Genomic DNA, 22489 nt, shown 5'->3' with positions numbered 1-22489 from the left:
CATACACACACAGACATAGAAATTATACATGCAGAGAGGTTTATGCTTAATTGTAACTATATTTTGTTTTTTTTAATCGTTTATAATATTGAATTTTGATTTAATTTAGGTTGCTATGATTATAGTTATGATTGATATCCTCGTTTAAAGACGGCGACAATTTTGGTGAACTCTGTCAGAGTTTTGAATTCTGTCAAGAGTTCGGTGAACTCTGTCAGAGTTTTGAATTCTGTCAGAGTTCATTGAAGTAGCATATTCGGTGAACTCTGTCAGAGTTTTAACTAGCATATTCGATGAACTCTGTCAGAGTTTTGAACTCTGTCAGAGTTCGGTGAAGTAGCATATTCGGTGAACTCTGTCAGAGTTCGGTGAAGTAGCATATTCGGTGAACTCTGTCAGAGTTTTAACTAGCATATTCGATGAACTCTGTCAGAGTTTTGAATTCTGTCAGAGTTCGGTGAAGTAGCATATTCGGTGAACTCTGTCAGAGTTTTAACTAGCATATTCGGTGAACTCGCCGAGGAGTTGGTGAAGTAGCATATTCGGTGAACTCTGTCAGAGTTTTGAATTCTGTCAGAGTTCGGTGAACTCTGTCAGAGTTTCGAATTCTGTCAGAGTTCGGTGAAGTAGCATATTCGGTGAACTCTGTCAGAGTTTTGAACTCAGTCAGAGTTCGGTGAAGTAGCATATTCGGTGAACTCTGTCAGAGTTTTGAACTCAGTCAGAGTTCGGTGAACTCTATCAAAGTTTTGAACTCTATCAGAGTTTTGAACTCTTTCAAAGTTTTGAACTCTGTCAGAGTTCGGTGAACTAGCATATTCGGTGAACTCTGTCAGAGTTTTGAATTATGTCAGAGTTCGGTGAAGTAGCATATTCGGTGAACTCTGTCAGAGTTTTGAACTAGCATATTCGGTGAACTCTATCAGAGTTTTGACCATGTCTGCAGAAGGAGAAAGGGTATATTGTCTTCTTCTCGGCTTAAACCCTTTTAAGTTTCTTGTTTAACGCTTAAGACAGAACGATGTGAGTGTCATTATTTTGGAAGACTGGTTTCACCTCCACTTTCAGCAAGTAATTGGTAACTCTGTGATTGTATTTTATTATTATTGAATATGCTGATTGTATCATAGTATTTTTAACATGTGGGAGGATTCATCATTGAACTAGATCTAGACTTGCTTGTTCTTGTTATTGTTACTGACATTTGTATTCTTTTGTTTCTCGCTCTAATATTATCCTTGAGGCAATGGCAAGAAGAAGCAAATGGATGCTTGATATCGTATTAAAGAGCATAATGGACAGAGCTGGCCTTCTTATGACTATAACTGTCTCGGTTTCGACTAATAAGATATTATACAGCTACGATCAGAACACTCCTTAAACAACAAGGTACTGCGATAGATACAAGTTGAAAGAAGAAGGGGGTGCACTCCATTTTGGGTGGGAGGACAAGATCTTGATAGTTGAATCGGCATGGAGATAGATGAGTGACTGGAAGTATCTATGTAATTGTCCGAGTGTTTGTTTTCTCATAATGTGTATATCTTTGTGCATCATTGGGTGCACAGTATTAGGATTTCGATATAAAACAGAATTATGGATCTTATATCGTCTTGAACCAGTTCTTCTTAAACCGCCTGTAATTAAAAGGGTTGAATACTTCAGTACATCATTTGGTAACCAACTTTGTATCACAGTTTGGAGTGTATTTTTAACAACAAACTCAAAATATGGACGACATATGGAATATTTGCTAAAACCAAACTTCGTTAGCTGTTGCTAAACTACACTGTATTTACACCTGAGTTGCCCATCACCATTTGGTTTTTTGTGTAAATGGCTTAATACCCAGTGGCCTTACATATTATCCTTACAATTTTGCAGATTGGAACTAAATTTCCAAGTTTAGCTGCTTACTTGCTTTAATACTGAGCTATGGAGGTCTTAATGCCAAACCAAGTAGAAGTCCACCATCATTTAAGTATTCAATCTCCTCCATTATTGAAAATCAAAATTCCCAATAACAAATGATGGATCTAAGGAAATGCAGCCTTCAGTACAAGAGCTAATTAAGGCATTGTTCCAATCAAGTATCACAAAAAATGAATCATATTCGTTCTTGAAAACGTCAAAACTATACAAATTATCGGATCAAAAGTTTGAAAATCAAATAGGTGATACAAAGGGAGCATTGTCATGACCAATTGGAGTTCTCAAAAGTGGATTCCATCTATCAAATAATATCCGTCCTCCTCTGCCAATCCTTCCACGAAATCTGTATACTGGACCTAGCATACCATTCTGGACTGGAGGACTCAATGGTGGTTTGATTCCTGCAGCAGCCAATTTTTGTGGATCTAACGGTCTTGTAAACGGTAAATTCTGCATAAAAGCCGATTGAGGTGGAAGCCGAGTGATTGTCATATCATTTGAATCAGGATAATCATCATCCTCAATCGATGAACCTATAGTATAAGAATAAGGTGGAAAGCCAAACCTAAAACCATCTTCCATAAACTGAGTATCTTGTTTGTACTTCATTTGAACCCGTAGAATACTAACTTCACTCTCTAATAACTCTCTTTTCTTCTCTTCCCTCTTAATCAATGCCTCTATCACTTTGTCTTAGTCGATCCAAATTCGCCTAACTTGCCGAAGCTTTGTCAAATGACAACACATTGTTTTCCCTCCTCTACATTCTTCTTGTATATAACCGATGAACTTTCTCCCTCGGATGAAACACATTATAAGGATTAGTATCATTAACGGTGATTGGGGGGTTGCAATCGGACGAAGAATAGGCTTTTGCCACCTTTCTCTCTTATCTCCAATACCTAAAAATCGATTGAAAAACACTATAACTTATCGACTCAAACTGCATAACCTCAAATGCAGCATCCATCTGTAATAAAACAGGTATTGGCAAACTAAGAGTAGGTGTTATAACACCCGCTCTCTCCCTCGTCTTATGATCCATAACCTCTAACCTAAACAAAACCCCTTCAAACTCTTCCGGTGTGAGTAAATTCTTATTCTTTTTCGCTTCGTTTTCAATATACTCCTCTTCATACCAATCTTCATCCTCATTATCAAGATCATACTCAACAAACTCCCCAAGCTCCGAACGAGCTCCACAGCCACCTAAATAAGAATTCGGTTGATTAAATGTACATAAATAATCTCTTTCATAAATATCTACAATATCATATCGAGGTGTAGGTATTTCAGCAACAGCTTTCTTAGTGGGAATTCGATGTACCTCATGCTTTCAAGAGCAATTTTTTGGATACCAGGATTAGAATCCTGAACTCTCTCAACATAAAGTTCCAATTGTTGCTTCAATGCCAAATCCTCATCAGACTACATATTCAAAAAAAAAAAAAAGGGTTTTAAATTTGAAGGTTTTACCAAGTCGTCATCTTCATTATTATTCTTGTCATCTTTCTTCTTGGTCTTTTAATTTGGTACTTTTATGAGAAGAAATATCTCTCTTCTCTTCAGTTGCCCCTCCTTCATTACTTGGATCTATCGCCATCGATTATTAGTTTAAGACAATTTGTAAAACACCGGCTGACTTCTAGTAGGCGACTTAAATTTGCAAACCGATTTGTTTGAATAATTTATGAATTTGTTTGAAGGGTTTGGGTTTTGGAGAAGAAGAAGAAGATGAGATGAGTTTTCTTTTCAAATTTCGCGTTTTTCCATTTTTTTCGTTTTTTTGTTTTTGAAATAATACAAAATTTTGAAATATCGGAAATTTTGGGTGAATTAGATCATCAAATCTTGAGGTGGGATCGGACGGCTGAGGAGAAGTGTGAGATAAGAGTGGCAATATTAGAGTGGCACTCTAGACAAACCAATATATATATATATACACACACACGGAGGGATCAGTATACCATGGATTATATACCTTATTTTTTTATTTTAAATCTTGACCGCACAGCACAACAGAATTGATGGTGGAGATTAGATGTGGGCTGACACACATTAAATAGATTTAGTGATTTATTCAGCTTACTAGCCAAGCCGACAATAATTAAAGTATGAGAACTGAAATTGCTCTCCCCGTTTTTTTTTAACGAAACAAGTTCTCTCTCCTTACTTTCCAGGTGATTGTACTTTTCTGTTCTCACCTCTCTCTTGAACCAGAAATAAGCTGGAGTAACAAAAATCGCCCCCCTCATTTATCTCTTCATTAGAAAAATCCATTTACGAACCAAAGTTTCTCGCTGATGGTCTTATCTATCCCCCTAAAAGTTCAAAATACTTCAAGGAAGGTCGCGCGAGAAAATTAATCAGTATAATTCTTGAAACCTGACCAGCACGTCTGATTTGAAGCCTACAATCCCCAATATCCAACGGTACCAAAGAGACTGGTTAACTTGTGCTTCCATTTTAGTTACATGACTTGCAATAAAATCCTTCGACTTATACGTATCAAAGTCCAAATCGATTTTAGTGCTACTAGACGAGGTATTTCAATCTTTTGCATAAATGCTTTTTCATTAAATTTGAAATTGGACCAAGGATTATACAACTTGAAGGTAAAGAGGAATAAAAGTTGAAATAACTGAAGATTTAAATTGAGGCTGATTGGACAGAGACAGGGTTTTAGACTCGGAGGTAAAATATTTGTTGTATTCCAGAGTCGAGAGCCAATGTTATACAAAGCTCGTGGTAATAGTGCGATGTTAGGTGGTGTTAATTGTTCTTACAAAACAAATTATGGTCGTAAAAAATTTCGGTAGACTCTCGCAGCCTCGTCACAGGATTCTCGCAGCTTCCAATTGCTTAGAGCTTTTCTAATTATGACGATGTTGAATATATGGTGTATGTACCATTTGATGCATTGGCACGTAAGCCCTGTTCTTTGTTTGATCCTTCAAAAGTAAAGATCTGTTCGTGAGCATCAGAATTTTGAGGTGGGTATTGGAAGCAGTAAGGAACCTTTTCTTCAGATGTACTTAAATATCAATAATATTCTGATGGAGCTGAACTTGTTGGTCCATCATCTCTTTGATGGGGAATGGCAACATATTGTACTCTCTTCCAATTCCTCTCTTCGAACCCTGATTGCTTGTCAACCCTTTACTAGAAGCTGGACTATGATTTGAATTTGGAACTGAGACTTAAGATAGGATTTGGCGGATGGAATCACAAATATATGATTGGAGGACAACTGCATATCAAAGACTTAGCTGTTGATGTTTCATTTTTTAAAAAGTCAGCTCTATGACTGATTTGTACACAGATCAGCTTTGTTGCAATGTGCAATTGTTGAATTGAAGGGTCTGTTAAAACACAAAAACGCATCACAGAAGCGACCCCCCTTAGGCCCTTACTCCTATTAGACAAATCGGTATCTCACAGACAAGCACATATGGCATGTATTAAGTCACACATGTAGTAGGCATATATCCTTTCTAACACAAGGGAAACAATACAGGTTCTTCTATCATCTAATCTAATCTATAATAATTACAAGGTACCTACAAAGTCTTCAAAGATTCTTCAAAGATTGCACCAAAAAGGATTGCCCATCAAACCAAAATAATTAAGACTCTTCAAATATTGAAATACACAGACAGTAGATACACATTCTTCTTCTTTTTATTTTGTTCTTTTTGGCTGTCTTTGGTTGTCGTCGTGATTACAAAGATTTGTTAGGGGAGCACACTCTGCTACATGTCAGAGGAGTTAACAAATGAGCGAAATCCTCCACCAGATTTAACAAACTTCTACTAAATAACAAAAACTATACCCACATTATGTGAATTTTATTTTTGAACTTTTCATTTGTTTTAAATGGTTTTTTTTGTAGAGGAGAGAGAAGAAGAAGAGAAAGAGACGAGAGAGATGTGAGAGGGGTAATAATAAAAAGTCACGTGATTGGGTTCTTGTTGTTTTAATTGGCTCGACTGCTCGGCTCACTGTATTTAATATGTGTCAATCTACATCTAATCTCCACCATCAATTCTGTTGTGATGTGCGGTCAAGATTTAAGGTAAAAAGTGAGGTATAGAATCCATGGTATACTGATCCTTCCCTATATATATATATATATAAATATATACTATCTTGACATACCCAGCCAACTCTCAAATCAAACAAAATCTAATGGCCAGATCATACTTTTAGAAAACCAAACAAATAATTAAAAAAAAATAAGGGCAAAAATGACATTTCGTTTTGCGAAAGGAAAAGTTTTCTTCCTCTTTTAAGTTTTTACACCCAAAAAAAACACGAAAAGAGAAGAACAAATGTAGTTTCTTCTCCAAAATCAACACATGAAGATAGCACATTCCACGAATCCCAAGTAACAGCAGTATGGCACAGATTCTCATATGAGACTTGAGAGTAGGCAAAATCCACCAAATAGTCACAGAACCTCTTCTCGACAGGGCGGTTGTATGCTAACACTTCCTAATTTTTCAGGAATGTTCGTCTCTTCTCCAAGAAGTAAGAGAGTAGAAGTGAGTGCTAGTCCCACTGAAAACTTGGAAATGTTGCCAAGAAAAACGGATCGGTTTGAAACATGTAACCACATCTCGATGAAAGGGAAAGAACGGCTCACTGTAAGTACTGACTTGATGGTCAAACCCTCATTTTCAAAGTCAAAGTGTAAGTTGAATGGAATAAGATCTGCCTCAAAGAAACCCCGGATACATAGATCCATAACTTAAATGGATGACCAATAGGAACAATGCCTATGCCCTTAAATGTGGACGATCACTATCATTGTTTACACGGTTCTCCAAATAATCTACCTGACGGGTATCTGATAGGAGCAGCGGCTGGCGATTCAGATGAACTCCACTTCAAGTGACTCCAAAAAAACTCCACCACTAAATACAATGAATTAGAAGTTGATTTTTGGTAGAGATGTTCTCCACCCAATAGAGATCATCCTAGCAAAAAATCAGCTCATTTGAAGACATACAACCTCATCAAAAATCATTTATAATGTTATGAGATTATCCAACGACCCATATTTTTTTAATTTCTGTACAACTTTTGACAAGGTTAAATATATTCAATTGAACTGATATTTTGTGGGGGTATTCTTCATCATGTGATGTATATCTTCACGAAAAATTAGTCCTCAATTCATCTTGTAAGTCCACTTTTAGGAGTGGAGTTCATATATATATAGGGGATGGTTATACTCCATATATATATATATATATATATATATATGGAGTAGGTTCCATTTACAACACTTTTTATACAACGTTTTATACAATACCTCCCACCGGACCCTTCAAGATGTTTTAAGGGCTAATATTTTGTAGATAAGATGTTCTCACCATGGATATGATCTCCACAAAAAATTGGGTCCTTTAAACATTTCTAAGTTTGCCAAAAAAAAATTACAAAATCGATATTTCTGGACCGTTGATAAAAATTCATAGGTTGAGAACAATATTTCTCATGATTATGAATTTTCAAATGAGCTGAATTTTTGTGGAGATGATCTCTATAGTGTGGAGATCATATCTACAAGGAATCAAGGCTTAATTCATATTTTTTTAAGGGGTATTGTATAAAACGTTGTATAAAAAGTGTTGTAAACGGAACTATATATATATATATATATATATATATATATATATATATATATATATATATATATATATATATATATATATATATACGGGGCGGCTACGTCGACAGACTATTCTAACATACTATCTTGACATACCCAGCCAACCGTCAGATCTTGCATAATCTAACGATCAAATATTTATTAATAATTAACAAACCAAACAAGTAAAAAAGATGGACAAAACTGACATTTCATATTTTTTACAAAAGAAAACCCTTTCTTTCACGTTGCTTTTTTGGTTTCTTTCACATTACTAAAAAGAAAAACCCCGTCTACATTGTTTCGCTTTTTTGCCCAAGAAAAAACTCGTTCTTCTTTCTTCTTTCTTCTTCATTCTGGTGCACCGAAGAACAAAATAAAAGGTTTGTTTTTTTTTGTTTGTTTTTTTTTTTTTTTGACTTTATCTTTAGTTTGTCAGTTTAGTTTTAATGATAATTGAATGGAAATAGTTTGTCAAATGGAAATAGAGTTACAGATCTATGTCATTGGAGGAGACTATCGTTTCGATCAAAGGAATCATATCTAGTCGAACATCTGGGATGACTGGAGACACTCTTCATTTAGCAAATTTGTTTTCAGAGGAATTCTTTGGTCTCCTGAGTGTTTGCTTCTCATCTTACTGTTTTCTCACTGATATTTTTAACATACTCTAACTTGTACCCGTAGAAAGAAAAAAAATCTAATCAAACAAAAGAATTCAGGCTCCAAGAATAGAGCATCTATCTTAGTTTAATACCTGAAATCAGTTTTCTTTTTTCTAATTTTTATTGGTAAAGCTTGTCCTAATTTAACCCCTAATTCCATCCCCCGCCCTCACCTCCCCAGTGAATATTGGACTGAGAATCAATAAAAGACGGTGAGTTTTTCTTAAAAAAGGACGGAAAAGTTATAAGGAAGTTTTCTTTTTTTTCGCTATCCTAGTTATAAGGAAGCTCAACAATAGAAAGGCCAACATACCAACATACCAAAATGAAAATTACTTAAATTGGTACTATAAATCCTCAAACTCTGTCTTCGAGGGGGAAGACATGGGATGCTGCAGGATAACATAATAGGCTCCTCCTAGACAGTGCCCACATAAGCTTGAGAACAGTAAAAACTATTCCAACTATTCCAACTCACTTAAGAAGTCGATTCAAGAGTTATAACGTTAGCATTGAGTTATGGGGTTGGTTTTAATAACTACTATCAATTATGCGTAGTTAAACTTGAACCAAAACTGGATGTTCTATAAATTATGGGGTCTGGGGTCATATGGACGATCATGTTTAGTACAATCAAACAAGAAATCTAATTGGTCTATGGGGTTGTTAACGTACTAGTTGATATCATTCTTCAACGTTAATGCATGCACCAGTTGATGTCATTCTCCATTAATACACATGCATATTTGTTTTTGCCTTTTTGGGAAGTTCATTCAATCTTGTATTATATGACAAAATTTGAGCCCTTTTAACGTATATAGAAAAACATCTTGTCCTAATTAACTGATTGCAAGTAAATTTTTCTAAGTTGCACTCGTCTACATTTCTCTAGTTAATTAATTGTTTGTTTTTTGTACCAGCAATGACTTTGAATGGAGCCTTCGACGTTCCCGATTCAGTACTAGTGGATTCTTCTCCAATTGAAACCACAAACGAAGACATACAGTTGTTAGAAGCACCGTATGTAGGGATGTCGTTTAACAGTTTCGAGGAAGCAAAGAATTACTACAAAGAGTATGGTCGACAACAGGGATTTGAGACGCGTGTTAGGAGTGCAGATAAGAGACAATCACATGTGGACGTACCTTCTAGTGGTCTCTTGGTCTGTTCATGTGAGGGGATCCATAACAAGAAAGAAGATATGTCTATTGGAATGTCGGGGAACATCAAGAAACACTTCGATTTGTCGAGGTGTATTTGTAGAGCAAGAATGAGGCGGCAAAGAAAAAAACTGGACAATAAATACACAGTTACATTGGTTGAAAACAACCATAGTCATGGCTGGTTTCTCCATACAAGAGGGGTTCAATGAGGTCGAATAAATCTATGCCGAAGCGAAAAAAAGAACTTGTGAGATTTTTTGATAATGAGGGTTTACCGGTGGCAAAAAGTTGCATCGGTTTTCTCGGGGATGCAATTGGGCTTACTTCAAAGATGTGTCAAAACTATTCTGCCACAAGAAAGAAACCAAAAGAAAATGACGCGTCGGCTGTACTTGATTACTTTAAGCAAAAGAGCGCAGAAAATCCTCAATTCTACTATGCTGTTCAACTGGATCCAAGTGGTACCACAGTTAATTTTTTTTGGATTGAAGGACGGTCTCGGGTGCAGTATGAATACTTTGGAGACGTTGTATCTTTCGATACAACTTACCGGACGAATATTTATAAAATGCCTTTTGCCCCTTTTACTGGTGTCAACCACCATTTGCAGTCCATTCAATTTGGGTGTGCATTATTGCTTGATGAGATTGAGGAAACATTTGTGTGGTTATTTCAGACATGGCTTGCAGCTATGGGTGGTCGGCCTCCAACTTCGATTCTCACTGATCAAGATAGGGCGATGACTGGAGCGATTGCTAAGGTATTCCCCTCTACGCAGCATCGTCATTGTTTTTGGCATGTTTCAAATAAATTTTCAGAGAAGTTGGGGCATGTCTACCATAAAAACAACACCTTTGCTACAGAGCTAAATTTGGTTCTTAAATCCTATAGGATAGGTGATTTTGAAAGCAAGTGGACTGCACTTATGGTAAAGTACAATTTGGTGGAGCATAGTTGGTTGAATGAAATGTATGAGTTAAGAAGAAATTGGGTTCGGGTTTATCACTTAGACACCTTCTTTGCTGGAATGAACACAACTGGACGGAGTGAATCAATGAACTCTTATTATGATAACTTTGTTAGTTCGACGACTACTCTTATGCAGTTTGTCCATGGTAACGAAAGAAGTTTGGGATTGATTAACAAACATGAAAGAGACTTTGATTACAACACTGAACATAAATGTCATAATGTGGGTAGAAACGAGTTCCTTTTGAAGCACGCTGGCAAAGTGTATACAATAAATGTTTTTAATAAATTTAAGTCTCAGGTGGAAAAGGCAAGAAACTACTACAAAATTGTTGAAGAGGAGGTTGATAGGAACGGAAATGGAACTTATTTCTTGAAATCAAGAAAGCCTCAGAATACCAATGTTTGGAAAGTGAGTTTTGATAGAACAACCCTGGAGGCTGAGTGTGAATGTAAGTATTTCAAGTTTATGGGTATACCTTGCGCTCATCTTTTGAAGATTTTTCTGCGGTATGACGTCGAAGAGATTCCAGCTCACTTTATTTTGAAGAGGTGGACACAAAAGGCAAACACTGCATACAGGGTTGTATTTGATGGTGGATTAGTGAAAGGTCATGGAAACCAGGAGGCTTTAAGAGTTTCCCATTGCATTAAGGTTGCTACTCAATTAGCATATGATGCAGCAACTAATGTTGAGAGTTACACAATTTTCATAGAGAAAATGAGTGAGCTGTCAATCGGAGTTGCCAAGTGTAAGGAATCTCTCACTGAAGGAGCTACTAAAGAAGGAGTTACTAAAGAGGTGGCTTCAACTAACGAGAAGCGCAAAGTTGATGTAGCGGAGGTATTTTATTATCACTTGTTTTTACTGCGATTCAAATTTAATTTTAAGTTTAACTCCTTAACCTTTGCTTCGATCATAGGTTTTAATTTTGAACCCCAACATTTCTCAAACAAAAGGGAGAAATAAGAGAATAAAGTCTGGCAGGGAGATAGCCCAAGAAGAAAAGGATGGAAGGTTGTGTAAAACGTGCCAAAAGATTGCAAAACATGACTCAAGAAATTGTCCATACAAGATTCAAAACGTAAGAACGTGTTATATTTTTTTGTAAATTTAATATTAGATACTTGTTGTCAATTTTTAACATGTATTTTAATTTACTTGCAGGTTACTTTTAGCGAGTAACATGACTAATTAGCAATGAGATGAGATAATGAATTTTGATAGCTGCGGTGCTAAACTTTGATAGGGGTGTGATGAATTCTTTCGCATGGATCGGAGGGGATGTCGAGCAATAAGAAGTGTTGTTATTGGGTTTTTTTTAGTGCTGAATCATTCATTTTTTTTTTTATTCTTTTTGGTTATGTGAAACAATGTGGTAGACAACGTGTGTTTAGACTTCAGATTGTAACTTTGTTTTTAGCATTATGCAACACCTAAATAATGATATTGTTTGCAACTAGCTTTGTGCCTTTCACAAGAATATTTTGGATTTCACATGGGCATGTTCAGCTGGATAGTTCTCATGGCTGGATCAGTTGTTCAACAAACTCAACTCCTTTGATCCATTGACAACGATAAAAGGACAACGATAAAAGAAGGAACATAAGCAGAAAAGTTTTTTTTTCCAGTATTCTTAAACAACTATAGGCACAAACTTAAGAGAGACTAGAATTCCATTATGTTGATTCCATTATGTTCAAAACATTCAATTACAGATCTCCATTATGTTCAAAAAGGACCCCAAAACAAACTCTTGCTATTTCAACGTACTCTACATACCAGAAAGACATCTAGCTTATCACCATCAACCCCAGTATGATCCTCATCCCCGACACTTCATTTCTTCGCTTTCTTATTTTGGAGCTGATTGAGGTGCGGTGTTGGTGTGGATCTGAGTGCGATAGTAGGAGCTCGGTCCACATGTCCCTGGGCCAAACGCTCCTCCCTTCTAGCATGCTTCCTTTCCCCGCTTGCTTTGTTTTAGCATGCTTAGCCTCAAACCGGTCGGACAAAGTCTTCTCTAGCCTTCGACCTTTGACTTGTGAATGCTCTCCATCAAGACACGCTTGTTCTTGAAAACATTTCCCTTAACCTTCATGTACATGTCATGGTACATGTGTTTGTCAATCTTCTTTGACTCCTATACTTTCGAGAGTAGGCGCTGAGCACTCACATCATCCTTCTCATCCAGAGGACCTTGGTTGGTAGCCTAGCCTCCCTAGTACCCTTGCGCTTACCTAGCAAGGATTTGAAAAAAGTATTTAAAGATACAATATGCCAACATCATTTACCAGTCAACTCACCCTCAATTAACTGATAGTACAAAACAAGAGCATATTATAAAACATACCATATCCAGAATGACGACCCTTCCTCTTAGCATCCTTCATTCGACGAGCACAGGAGGGCGAGTGAATCTTTGTTGGTTTCCGAATGACAAATCCATCCTTCACAACCTTTTGAATGTTTTGCCCTAAAACAAACAAACTTCTAACACATGAGAAGTCTATATCAAAACCATTTACAATACAACAAAGCATTTTTAAACACAAATGTTGCGATTTGTTCGAGGCCTATTCAAAACTTATTAAACCATATTTAATAACAGAAATTTGCAGAAAAAAAAAAGTGTCTTAAACCCGGCACAAATTAACACTTCCAAAATCTAGGACGACAAAAATCCAGAGCAAGAAAGTTTTCAATCAGGTGATCATTGCAGCTTTGAGACAATAACGTTCGGGCATTCATAATTCAATCAAGCCAGGACTTACGGTTTTCATGACGGACCTCCTCATCGGACATTCGGGTTTGCCTTCCCTCTCTCATAGCAATCTCGCCTGCAAAGTAACCACTTAACTTATGTTCACAATGCTGAAAATAATGTTCCAATGCACAAAGGTTTAAATAAGTTTTGAAGGATTTAACCATACTTGTAATCGCCATTGGTAGATGCGGCTTGGCTCCTTAATCTTGATAACTATCCAAGCATTAATGAACTTGTCCCATGCATCATAATAAGCTTCAAGGTTTCGTTTACAACCTCCAAATTTGGAAAGTGAAGCATAATTCTAATCAAAATCCATTTGCATTAACATGTTGAAAGTGTTCGCTCCTATATGCACTAACACGAGAAGTTACTTTTAATGTCAATCTAATCTCAAAGACTCCTTACGTGGATCGACGGCTTTAACAACTTCGTTTGGAACGGGTTTAAAACCAAGCATCCAACCTTCAAACAATACAACCTGTATTGACACCCAAAGAGCAAAAGATGTGAGCATAACAGGCATGATGAAATTCAAATTTACATACAAGTCTTGCATGTTGCTATCTTCTTCTTTGTTAGTGACCCTTTAACCTCGGCCATGTTGAAGGATCGGCTATGTCTCCCTTCCCATCATATGCAGACTACAGAAGAATTCACGAATAAGTAACGTTGAAATAATGTGTATCAATAGGCAAACAACAATAGTGTTGTTTGTTAGTACTTATTTTATTATATCGTGGTAGCTTCATCTTCATACCTAAATATCATAAGCATAGCATAAAGTGAATACTTGAAAGATCTGTGTCTATAGAGAAGATACCAGTTTGAACTTTTGTAATTGAATTAGTAGATCAGAACTAATGCGAAGTACATAATTAACAAGCATGTAGGGAGCATTACCCTTTTTAGTCATTTTAGTTAGACCCTGAAGTGTTTCAACTGATAATGGTAGATCATGGCTTCCAGCATTTCCTCGTAACTGAGAATGCAAATTCACATATAAAACAAAAAAACCATCACAGTTACACGTATACAAGGATTGAGAGTGTTCATATTATTGGTGTTCGAGGTCCATCTCATTGTGTTGTAGGAAATTGTAAATCAACAACATATTCACCAATGAAGTCGAATATTTCCCGATTTTCTTATTTGTTTTCGATGGTGGAGAAAAGAAAAACGTATATGAAGAAGAAGAACGAGTTGTGAAAATAAGAAAAGGGTTTTTCTATTTTTGTGAATGAAGAGTGTCTCCAGTCATCCACCATCAAATTTGCTAAATGAAGAGTGTCTCCAGTCATCCCAGATGTTCGACTAGATATGATTCCTTTGATCGAAACGATAGTCTCCTCCAATGACATAGATCTGTAACTCTATTTCCATTTGACAAACTATTTCCATTCAATTATCATTAAAACTAAACTGACAAACTAAAGATAAAGTCAAAAAAAAAAAAAAAAACAAACAAACAAAAAAACAAACCTTTTATTTTGTTCTTCGGTGCACCAAAATGAAGAAGAAAGAAGAAAGAAGAACGAGTTTTTTCTTGGGCAAAAAAGCGAAACAATGTAGACGGGGTTTTTCTTTTTAGTAATGTGAAAGAAACCAAAAAAGCAACGTGAAAGAAAGGGTTTTCTTTTGTAAAAAATATGAAATGTCAGTTTTGTCCATCTTTTTTACTTGTTTGGTTTGTTAATTATTAATAAATATTTGATCGTTAGATTATGCAAGATCTGACGGTTGGCTGGGTATGTCAAGATAGTATGTTAGAATAGTCTGTCGACGTAGCCGCCCCGATATATATATTTATAAATATATATATATCGGGCCGGCTATGTAGACAGCAAAATTTCGCCTGTTGGATATTGTTAGAGATCTAAATATAATCAACACACCGAAATATCAAATAATCTTACGAAGGGTTTTCTCTCTCCTTCTCTCTCCTATTCCTCTCTCCAATTTCCTCCAAATCCAAACCAACACTTCCAAATTCAACACCTCCAACTTTCTCCATGAGTTTTCCCCACAAAAAACCATCCACCCTACTTTCGTTTGCATTCGTTCATGGCTGTTGCGATGAGTAACGGGTAAGAAATCTCTCTCTATCAGTTTTAAATGTGAAATTGAAGCTACAAATTATTGTATTTGTTGATTTTGAACCTATTACTTCTCCAAGTCATTGTTGCAATTAAAAGTTATAAGAAACCCTAGATGCAACACGAAAATTGGGGTTAATGTCCAATACTCTCTACTTTTTTTAGCATTGAATGGTGAAATTCATATCGAATTTTGCATAAATATAATGTTCTTCTTGGAAAATCTTTAAATCGATCCCTCTTGAATTTGCAAAAGTTTTATGTTGTTTGTTTTCGACAGTGCATAGATTTATGATTTAGTCAATTTGGGTATGATTACTCATGCTTGATTTCTATGGTTGGTATGCGTGGTGTGTGAGTAGTGATGTGTGTGGTGCTGATGGTAGAGTGGTGTGCATGGTGTGGTAATGTAGTGTGTAGTGTGTGCAGTTAGGTGGTGCGGTGGGTGTGGTGGTGTTGTGCTGCTGCTGCTGGGTTGTGCTGCGCTACTACTGCTGGTGTGCTACGTGAGTGGTGTGAGTGTGTGTGCTGATTTACAAAATATAATAGCAGTAACAGTTTTTGCTAGAAGGAACCATGTCAAAAAAGAAAAAATAAAGATAATGTGTACCTGTCCAAAACTCATTGATTACGTTTCTTCGATCTTACGCTTGGCAGAAATTTCCTTTAGGTGTTTGAAGTTTTCCTCAAACTCTATTAGTTTTTTTTATCTAGACAATATGGCTTCACATACTTCAGGTGACATCCGCAAGGTATGCTATTCGGTTAATAGACTGTTAAGATGTCACTAACATTTTAGTGAGCAGCCTAAATGTATAAACTATCATGTTTGTTCTGCAGATACTTGTCGCTCTAGCTAGTAGGCACATACAGGTATGATGGGAATGAGGTAAAGCCAAATGTGGCATCCTCTGAGGTCAAGATTCTTCAGGATGCAATTGAAGGGAAGGCCTTCAATTGGAATTACGAAAAAAACGTCTTAAGAATAGTTTTGGATATCTATTCCAACTATTAAGTTGAAGTTACAATTTTGTGTTGTGGTCTGTCAAAGGTGGTTCGCAACACGCTTACAAAGGTGGGAACTGATGAAGATGCCCTCAAGGAGGATCTGAAGGTGATCAAGGAGATGTACTTCAAGAGAAACATTGTAACTCTTGCCAAATCAATTGCCAAGGAGACATCTGGGGATTACAAAGCCTTCCTCCTTACCCTACTAGGAGAGTGAAGAGCATTAGTTCTCCTACAGAAAAAAAAAAAAAAAAAAATAAAAAATAATAAAAAATAAAAAATAAAAAATTGGCATCCAATTAGCTTTTAAATCGCTTGCCTTTCGTTTGCTTTATGTAGACTGTCGATGAGGTTGAGTATTTTGCTTTCTAGGCTGTTGTTTTGTTTTGTCCTACTCATTTCCAGTGGTTCTGTTTCATTTTGTATTTGATACAGAGGTTTCTTGTCATCCAATGTCAGTGCATTTTGCATTCTAAAAATTGTTGCTGGTATAAGTAAAATAATCCTTACGTTTTCTTTATCCTTGCTCATTTGTGCCATAATGAGGACTCTTTCCGGCTTAGAACGTCCTTAAAAGGCAATATTTTTATGATCTTGAAAGAGCAAAAAAACATTTTCAAGTAACGGATGGTAAATATTATTTGCATTGAGTTTTGAAACTCTTGCTAAACATAATTCCCTGCTGCCTCGAACTAAGTAACTCAAGTGAAAGAGGGAAGATGTCAAACCATGCATGTGGCTAGTGCAGCAGTATTCTATATATTTCGACCCTCTGTTCCAAGTCCTACTTTGAAATAGCAGCACAATCCGTGGGATCATGCACCATCACAGATGTTGCAAGTAAAAAAAACATGAACCTAGCTTTCCCTGTATACTCTTTGCAAATTGGACATTTTCATAGCAGAATGAACTGATGTGCCTCTAACTAGGAACTCATACCCCAAAGTTCCATTTATCATTTAAATTCAAACATATTACAGAGAATTGAGAGATAGAGGAAAAGGAACAAGAATAGCCTAATAAAAGAGCATAAAATGTTATATGTTCTATTCCCCAAATCTATATAATCTTTTTTGTTACAAACCTAATGCAAACTAGAGTCGAGTGCTTACGATAACAAGTCACTAAAAACATATCCAAAAGATAACCACACAGGTTTTGCTAATCATGTTAATATGCACAGTGAATGCGGAGGGTGACAAATCATTTCTTGCGAGCCAGTGCTGCAGCAATTCCACCAACCACAAGCCCTGCAGCAATGCCTATGCCGATCACACCATCTGCAACAAAAAGATTGCTCTCAGAACCGTGTCCATTATAGAGTAAATTAGTAATTATAACTTTATAAGTTTACCTTTAGCTATTTTGTCTTCAACTGTCTTCTTCAGGGTCAAGGCCTGCCTCCAATCAGGTGTGCTCTGGAAAGTTGAGTCCATGAAAGGTTATTACAACCGAGAAGAATAAAGCAAATAGGTCAAGCTTAAAGTATATCATCCTAAACCTACAATAGGAGTATTCTAGCTGCATCATTTTGTGCAGCACCTAAAGTGAATAAATTAAAAAGAGCACCTCCAAGCTTTGTTCCAGCAGCTGCCTACTCCTCAAATAGTCACCACTCCTGAAATTCCTAACTGCCATAAGATAAAGCTTCTCCCTCTTTTGTAGTGGACTACCTGGATTGACCAAAGAATCTGGAAAAACCAAGTTGATCAGTCATAACATGATTGAAAGGAAGATTAGATTGGCACAAACATCCCAACACTATGAATGCCAATAAATGAGATGGAGTAGTGCTTATATGATAAACCTTCAAGCATGGCGAGCCCACGTTGCACATCTTCTGGTTGTTTAGAGTGAACAAGCGCCCACGATAACCTCATGATGCTCTCTTTCTTAATTTCATCTGAGGTACCATTTGCAGCCTTTGCAACTTCTCTCTCGCAACCCTGTTAACCACTACAAAGGTCAACACAGCCAAAAGGAAAATAGAAAAAGGTACTCCTATAATGCAGCAAAGGAAAGCAGTGAAAAAAAGGTAAAGGAAGATTTTTTTTTTTTTGGTCTGTAACAATTTTCTAAAGGGAAAAATATCATTAAGAATAAAATTGTAATCAAGACATCAACCAAACCAATTAATAATTATTTACCCGATTGAACGCACCCTTTTAGCTCTTACAAGAGCCTAAAAACAAGTTACAGAGAAAGTGGTATAAATTAATCATGGATCAAAGATGTTACCATTGTGACCATTACTAGGGTAAGATAGTGGTGCACATAAACATATTTTTATCTTCAAAACACCCAAGTTTTAAACCAATCATCTCTTTCAAGCAAATGGGTTTCCCAACAATAACAATATCAGGTACTAAACATGCTGAAAACCCGACAAACTTGTTTCGACATATATGAGAAACACTAGAATCAATCAACCATACAAATCAAGCATGAATAATCATACCCAAATTGACTAAATCATAAATCTACACACTGTCAAAAACAAACAACATAAAACTTTTGCAAATTCAAGAGGGATCGATTTAAAGATTTGCTAAGAAGAACACTATATTTATACAAAATTCAACATGAATTTCACCATTCAATGCTAAAAAAAAGTAGAGAGTATTGGAAATTAACCCCAATTTTCGTGTTGCATCTAGAGTTTCTTATAACTTTTAATTGCAACAATGACTTGGAGAAGTAATAGGTTCAAAATCAACAAATACAATAATTTGTAGCTTCAATTTCACATTTAAAATTGATAGAGATAGATTTCTTACCCGTTACTCGTCGCAACAGCCATGGACAAACGCAAACGAAAGTAGGGTGGATGGTTTTTCGTGGGGAAAACTCATGGAGAAAATTGGAGGTGTTGAATTTGGAAGTGTTGGTTTGGATTTGGAGGAAATTGGAGAGAGCAATAGGAAAGAGATGGAGAGAGAAACCCCTTCGTAAGATTATTTGATATTTCGGTGTGTTGATTATATTTAGATCTCTAAGAATATCCAACGGCCGAAATTTTGTTGTTCGGATGCTGTTGGAAATTTTGTTGTCTACCTAGTCGGCCCGTATATATATATATATACTAGTCAATTAGTCCGCCTGCGGCCGGACCTGCGGACCTGCTACATTGAAAGTTCACGATTAAGGGGCTATTTGTTTTTTTGGGTTAAGTTATAAGAGGTCTTATTATAATGTTATAGGTCTTATAAGATAGTCTTATAAAGTGGTTTGTTTTTAATTTTAAGTTCCTCTTATAAAGACTTGTAAAAATAGAAAAACAAATACATGACATCTTATAGATGGTTATTTGACAAATATAACCCTACTTTACATCACATTTAACTTGAATATATTAATTTGAAATAAAAGTATAGTTTGATTTTTTGTTTCAAATCAATTTTGATAATTAGAATATCGATTTTAGGAAACTACCTTAATTGGCAATGGTAGTGGTAGTGGTCTTAATAGCACGGTGGTGGTGGTGGTAGATGTGATGATATTGGTTTTAATAGCACGGTGATGGTGGTGGTAATAGAAGTGGTGAATGTCTTAATAGCACAGTGGTGGTGGTGGTGATAGTCTTAATAGTACGGTGATGGTGGTAGTGGAGGTGATGATATTAGTCTTAATAGTACGGTGGTAGTAGTGGTGATGGTGGTTTTAATAACACAGTGGTGGTGGTGATAGTCTTAATAGTAAGATGGTAGTGGTGGTGGAGGTAATGATGGTTGTGGTGATGGTGGTGGTAGTGGTGGTGGTAGTGGTGGTGGTGATGGTGGTGGTGGTAGTGGCAGTAGTGGTGGTGGTGGTGATGGTAGTCGGTGGTGGCTAGGGTAATGGAGTTATTTGGAAAATAAGATAATGAAAAGGGAAGAAGAGAGAAATGAGGCTAGGGGTATATGGATGGGGGTGTTTGAGTCATTTTTCAAGTTATAAGACTTATAGAATTGAAGTAGATCTAATTTTGGTACTTATAGAATTGGAGCCTCTTATAAGACATTTCTAGTAGAATGCCTCTTATAAGAGACAAAAAACAAACTAAAAAAATGTCCAAAATCAGTGGGCCACATCTTATAAGAGGTTATAAGACCTCAATGTCTTATAAGAGGCAAAAACAAATGGCTCCTAACTATTTTTACTTTTATCAAACTATTAACAACTACAATACAACATTACCTGCCATTAGTTGCATTACCTACCATTGGTAGAATATTGACTGACCTTCCTCCTCGTAAGCCAATGTGAATGAATCCTTAGCTTTTCAATAGATTAGCTGATAAATTGATTATCGGGAGAGTGAGAGTGATTAAGGTTTTAATGGAGACAACAAAGGGTTTACAAATGCTAGTATAAACCATGACCACTGACCAACAGTAAAAAATGATCATTTCACATGATTTCCGATATTAGTGTGTATAATTAGTTTCAAGTAATGAAAAATAGCATTTGAAATCATTTGGGTCATAGATAAACGCATTTTAAGATTTTAATTCAATGCAACGAAATGCAGATATATAAACCGTGAGAGTCAAATATAGAGTGGGGTGAGTATTGTTCACTCCTTTGCACGTGAAAGCATGTGGAAATCTTAGTGAATAGTTGATGTATAGCTGTACAATAGTTGATGTATAGTTGTACAGGTTCGTCTGTGTTCATTATAAATTAAACAGTAAAGCTAAAAAAAAAAATCGTGTACAAAGCTATTGAGACAGAGTGCAGAGACAGAAGGCACAAAAGAACGCCTAAGAAAAGACTAATATATATCATTTACATATACAGAGTAAGTAAAGTTATAGCCACTGAAGTTCTTTCTGTCTGACAAGTTCTTTGTTGTAGATAGTGAATAAATGTCACAGTTGTCAAAGCAAGAGCAAAAGCAAGAAGAGATTTGTATGAATGATTACATTAAAGATAATTGAAGAAGTTCCTTGTACCAGACATTATAAAATCTAAAGTTTGTCTGGGGTTTAACTTGTAACCTTATGGTTCGACAAAGACCATGCTAAGCAACTTCACGTGTATTGTAGAAGCTGAGCCATTACTTGATTTAGAAGTGTTTTGTAAGTAGCGGTAACACAGACTGGCCTGGGCAATGGCTTGTGGCATATGCCCATTAATGTAATAGTTATGTGATATTGGTTGAGACTTGAGAGTCTAGCTTAATTCCCATGAATAGAATTAAATGCAGATTCCAATTTTTTTGGCTTGGGTTTTGAGCAGCCAACATGACACCTTTGTCTCTTTATTCAGTCTTTTTTCACACTTCATGTACTAAATCATGTTGCTTTGAATTTTGAGGCACTTATACCAGATGTAACTTGTTGCAGACATCTAGGCCATAATACAATCGGATCCTTGTGAAAAGCTTGGTGGTGATGCCTTCCGCCTTAACATAGCATCCGGAACCATATTCCGAGGATCAAGGGATTAGATTCTCGACGCTATTACACTCACGTAATAAGTGTGGTTGATTGTGTATGCAATTGGTATCAATAGAAACGGGGATCTGGCCAATTATGTTGCATTTGAAACTCATCTCTTGAACAAATTTTACATCATTTTTGTCGGACTCTTGCCAAGATATTAACTCAAGTGATAACATATAAGAGTTGGTAAAAACAAATGCACGTATGGTAGGAAAAAAAAATACACAAAGTTTAAATTTTATTTTCATACCCACACCCTTTTGGCAACTTCAGTCCCAAGAACTAGACCGCATTCCCCACTATCAAAGATAACGCCCGGTCGACAAGATCACCTAAAATTGTCGCCTCTATGTGCTTAAATAAGACACTACGTCTCAAGGGCCAACCTCGATGGGTTAAAATTGAGGAAGGGGTCCCTTTTGTATATAAATCCAACAATTATTTTCGATCATAACTTGTTTCATTTCCTTTGAGCCTCTTTGCAAGAGCCCGCAGAAAGTCAATTATCAAAAGGCAGTCAAATCAAATGCGAGGGCCATGTGCGATAATCACACTATGTTCTTTGCACAACTTCTTGAGAAGTTATGTCTACCCCGCCGAGCTCACATCATTAAAAACTGGTCCAAACAAGCAGATAAGCATAAGCATCCAAACAACTCTTTCATTTGAATCTTCGAGAAAATGCGAACTTTAACATCAGAAAAAAAGGCTTTCAAAATAAGATCAACAGATGATCATACAACTACTATAAGTTACTTTTATTTATGGGCCATTTATTTTCCTTTTTGTTCTTGTTATAAAATCTA

The 22489-nt window shown here is 36.2% G+C and overlaps 1 protein-coding gene, 2 long non-coding RNA genes and 1 pseudogene across 3 annotated transcripts; 1 reads left to right on the top strand and 3 right to left on the bottom strand.

Moving 5' to 3' along the window:
• Positions 1-2133: 2133 nt before the first annotated feature.
• On the bottom strand, positions 2134-4397 carry LOC147497581 (uncharacterized; annotated as a pseudogene).
• A 9353-nt stretch (positions 4398-13750) lies between these two features.
• On the bottom strand, positions 13751-14760 carry LOC147497580 (uncharacterized). Its single transcript, XR_015197157.1, has 3 exons — positions 14636-14760; positions 14057-14135; positions 13751-13797 (listed from the first exon to the last, which is right to left on the bottom strand). It is a non-coding gene; the product is annotated as an uncharacterized LOC147497580 (long non-coding RNA).
• Positions 14761-14905: 145 nt separating this feature from the next.
• LOC147497579 (uncharacterized) lies at positions 14906-16777 on the top strand. The gene is made up of 2 exons (XR_015195178.1): positions 14906-15240; positions 16090-16777. It is a non-coding gene; the product is annotated as an uncharacterized LOC147497579 (long non-coding RNA).
• A 396-nt stretch (positions 16778-17173) lies between these two features.
• Positions 17174-19300, bottom strand: LOC147497578 (mitochondrial fission 1 protein A-like). Its single transcript, XM_086560016.1, has 5 exons — positions 19035-19300; positions 18065-18203; positions 17827-17948; positions 17612-17675; positions 17174-17537 (listed from the first exon to the last, which is right to left on the bottom strand). Exons 2-5 carry the CDS (start codon positions 18135-18137, stop codon positions 17461-17463), a joined length of 336 nt encoding a protein of 111 aa, XP_086416142.1. The 5' UTR covers positions 18138-18203; positions 19035-19300; the 3' UTR covers positions 17174-17460.
• Positions 19301-22489: the final 3189 nt, after the last annotated feature.

The sequence above is a fragment of the Coptis chinensis genome, chromosome 5 (genome assembly GCF_015680905.1).
Source record: "Coptis chinensis isolate HL-2020 chromosome 5, ASM1568090v1, whole genome shotgun sequence".
Lineage (NCBI taxonomy): Eukaryota > Viridiplantae > Streptophyta > Magnoliopsida > Ranunculales > Ranunculaceae > Coptis > Coptis chinensis.
This window is presented reverse-complemented; position numbering and strand designations above follow the sequence as displayed.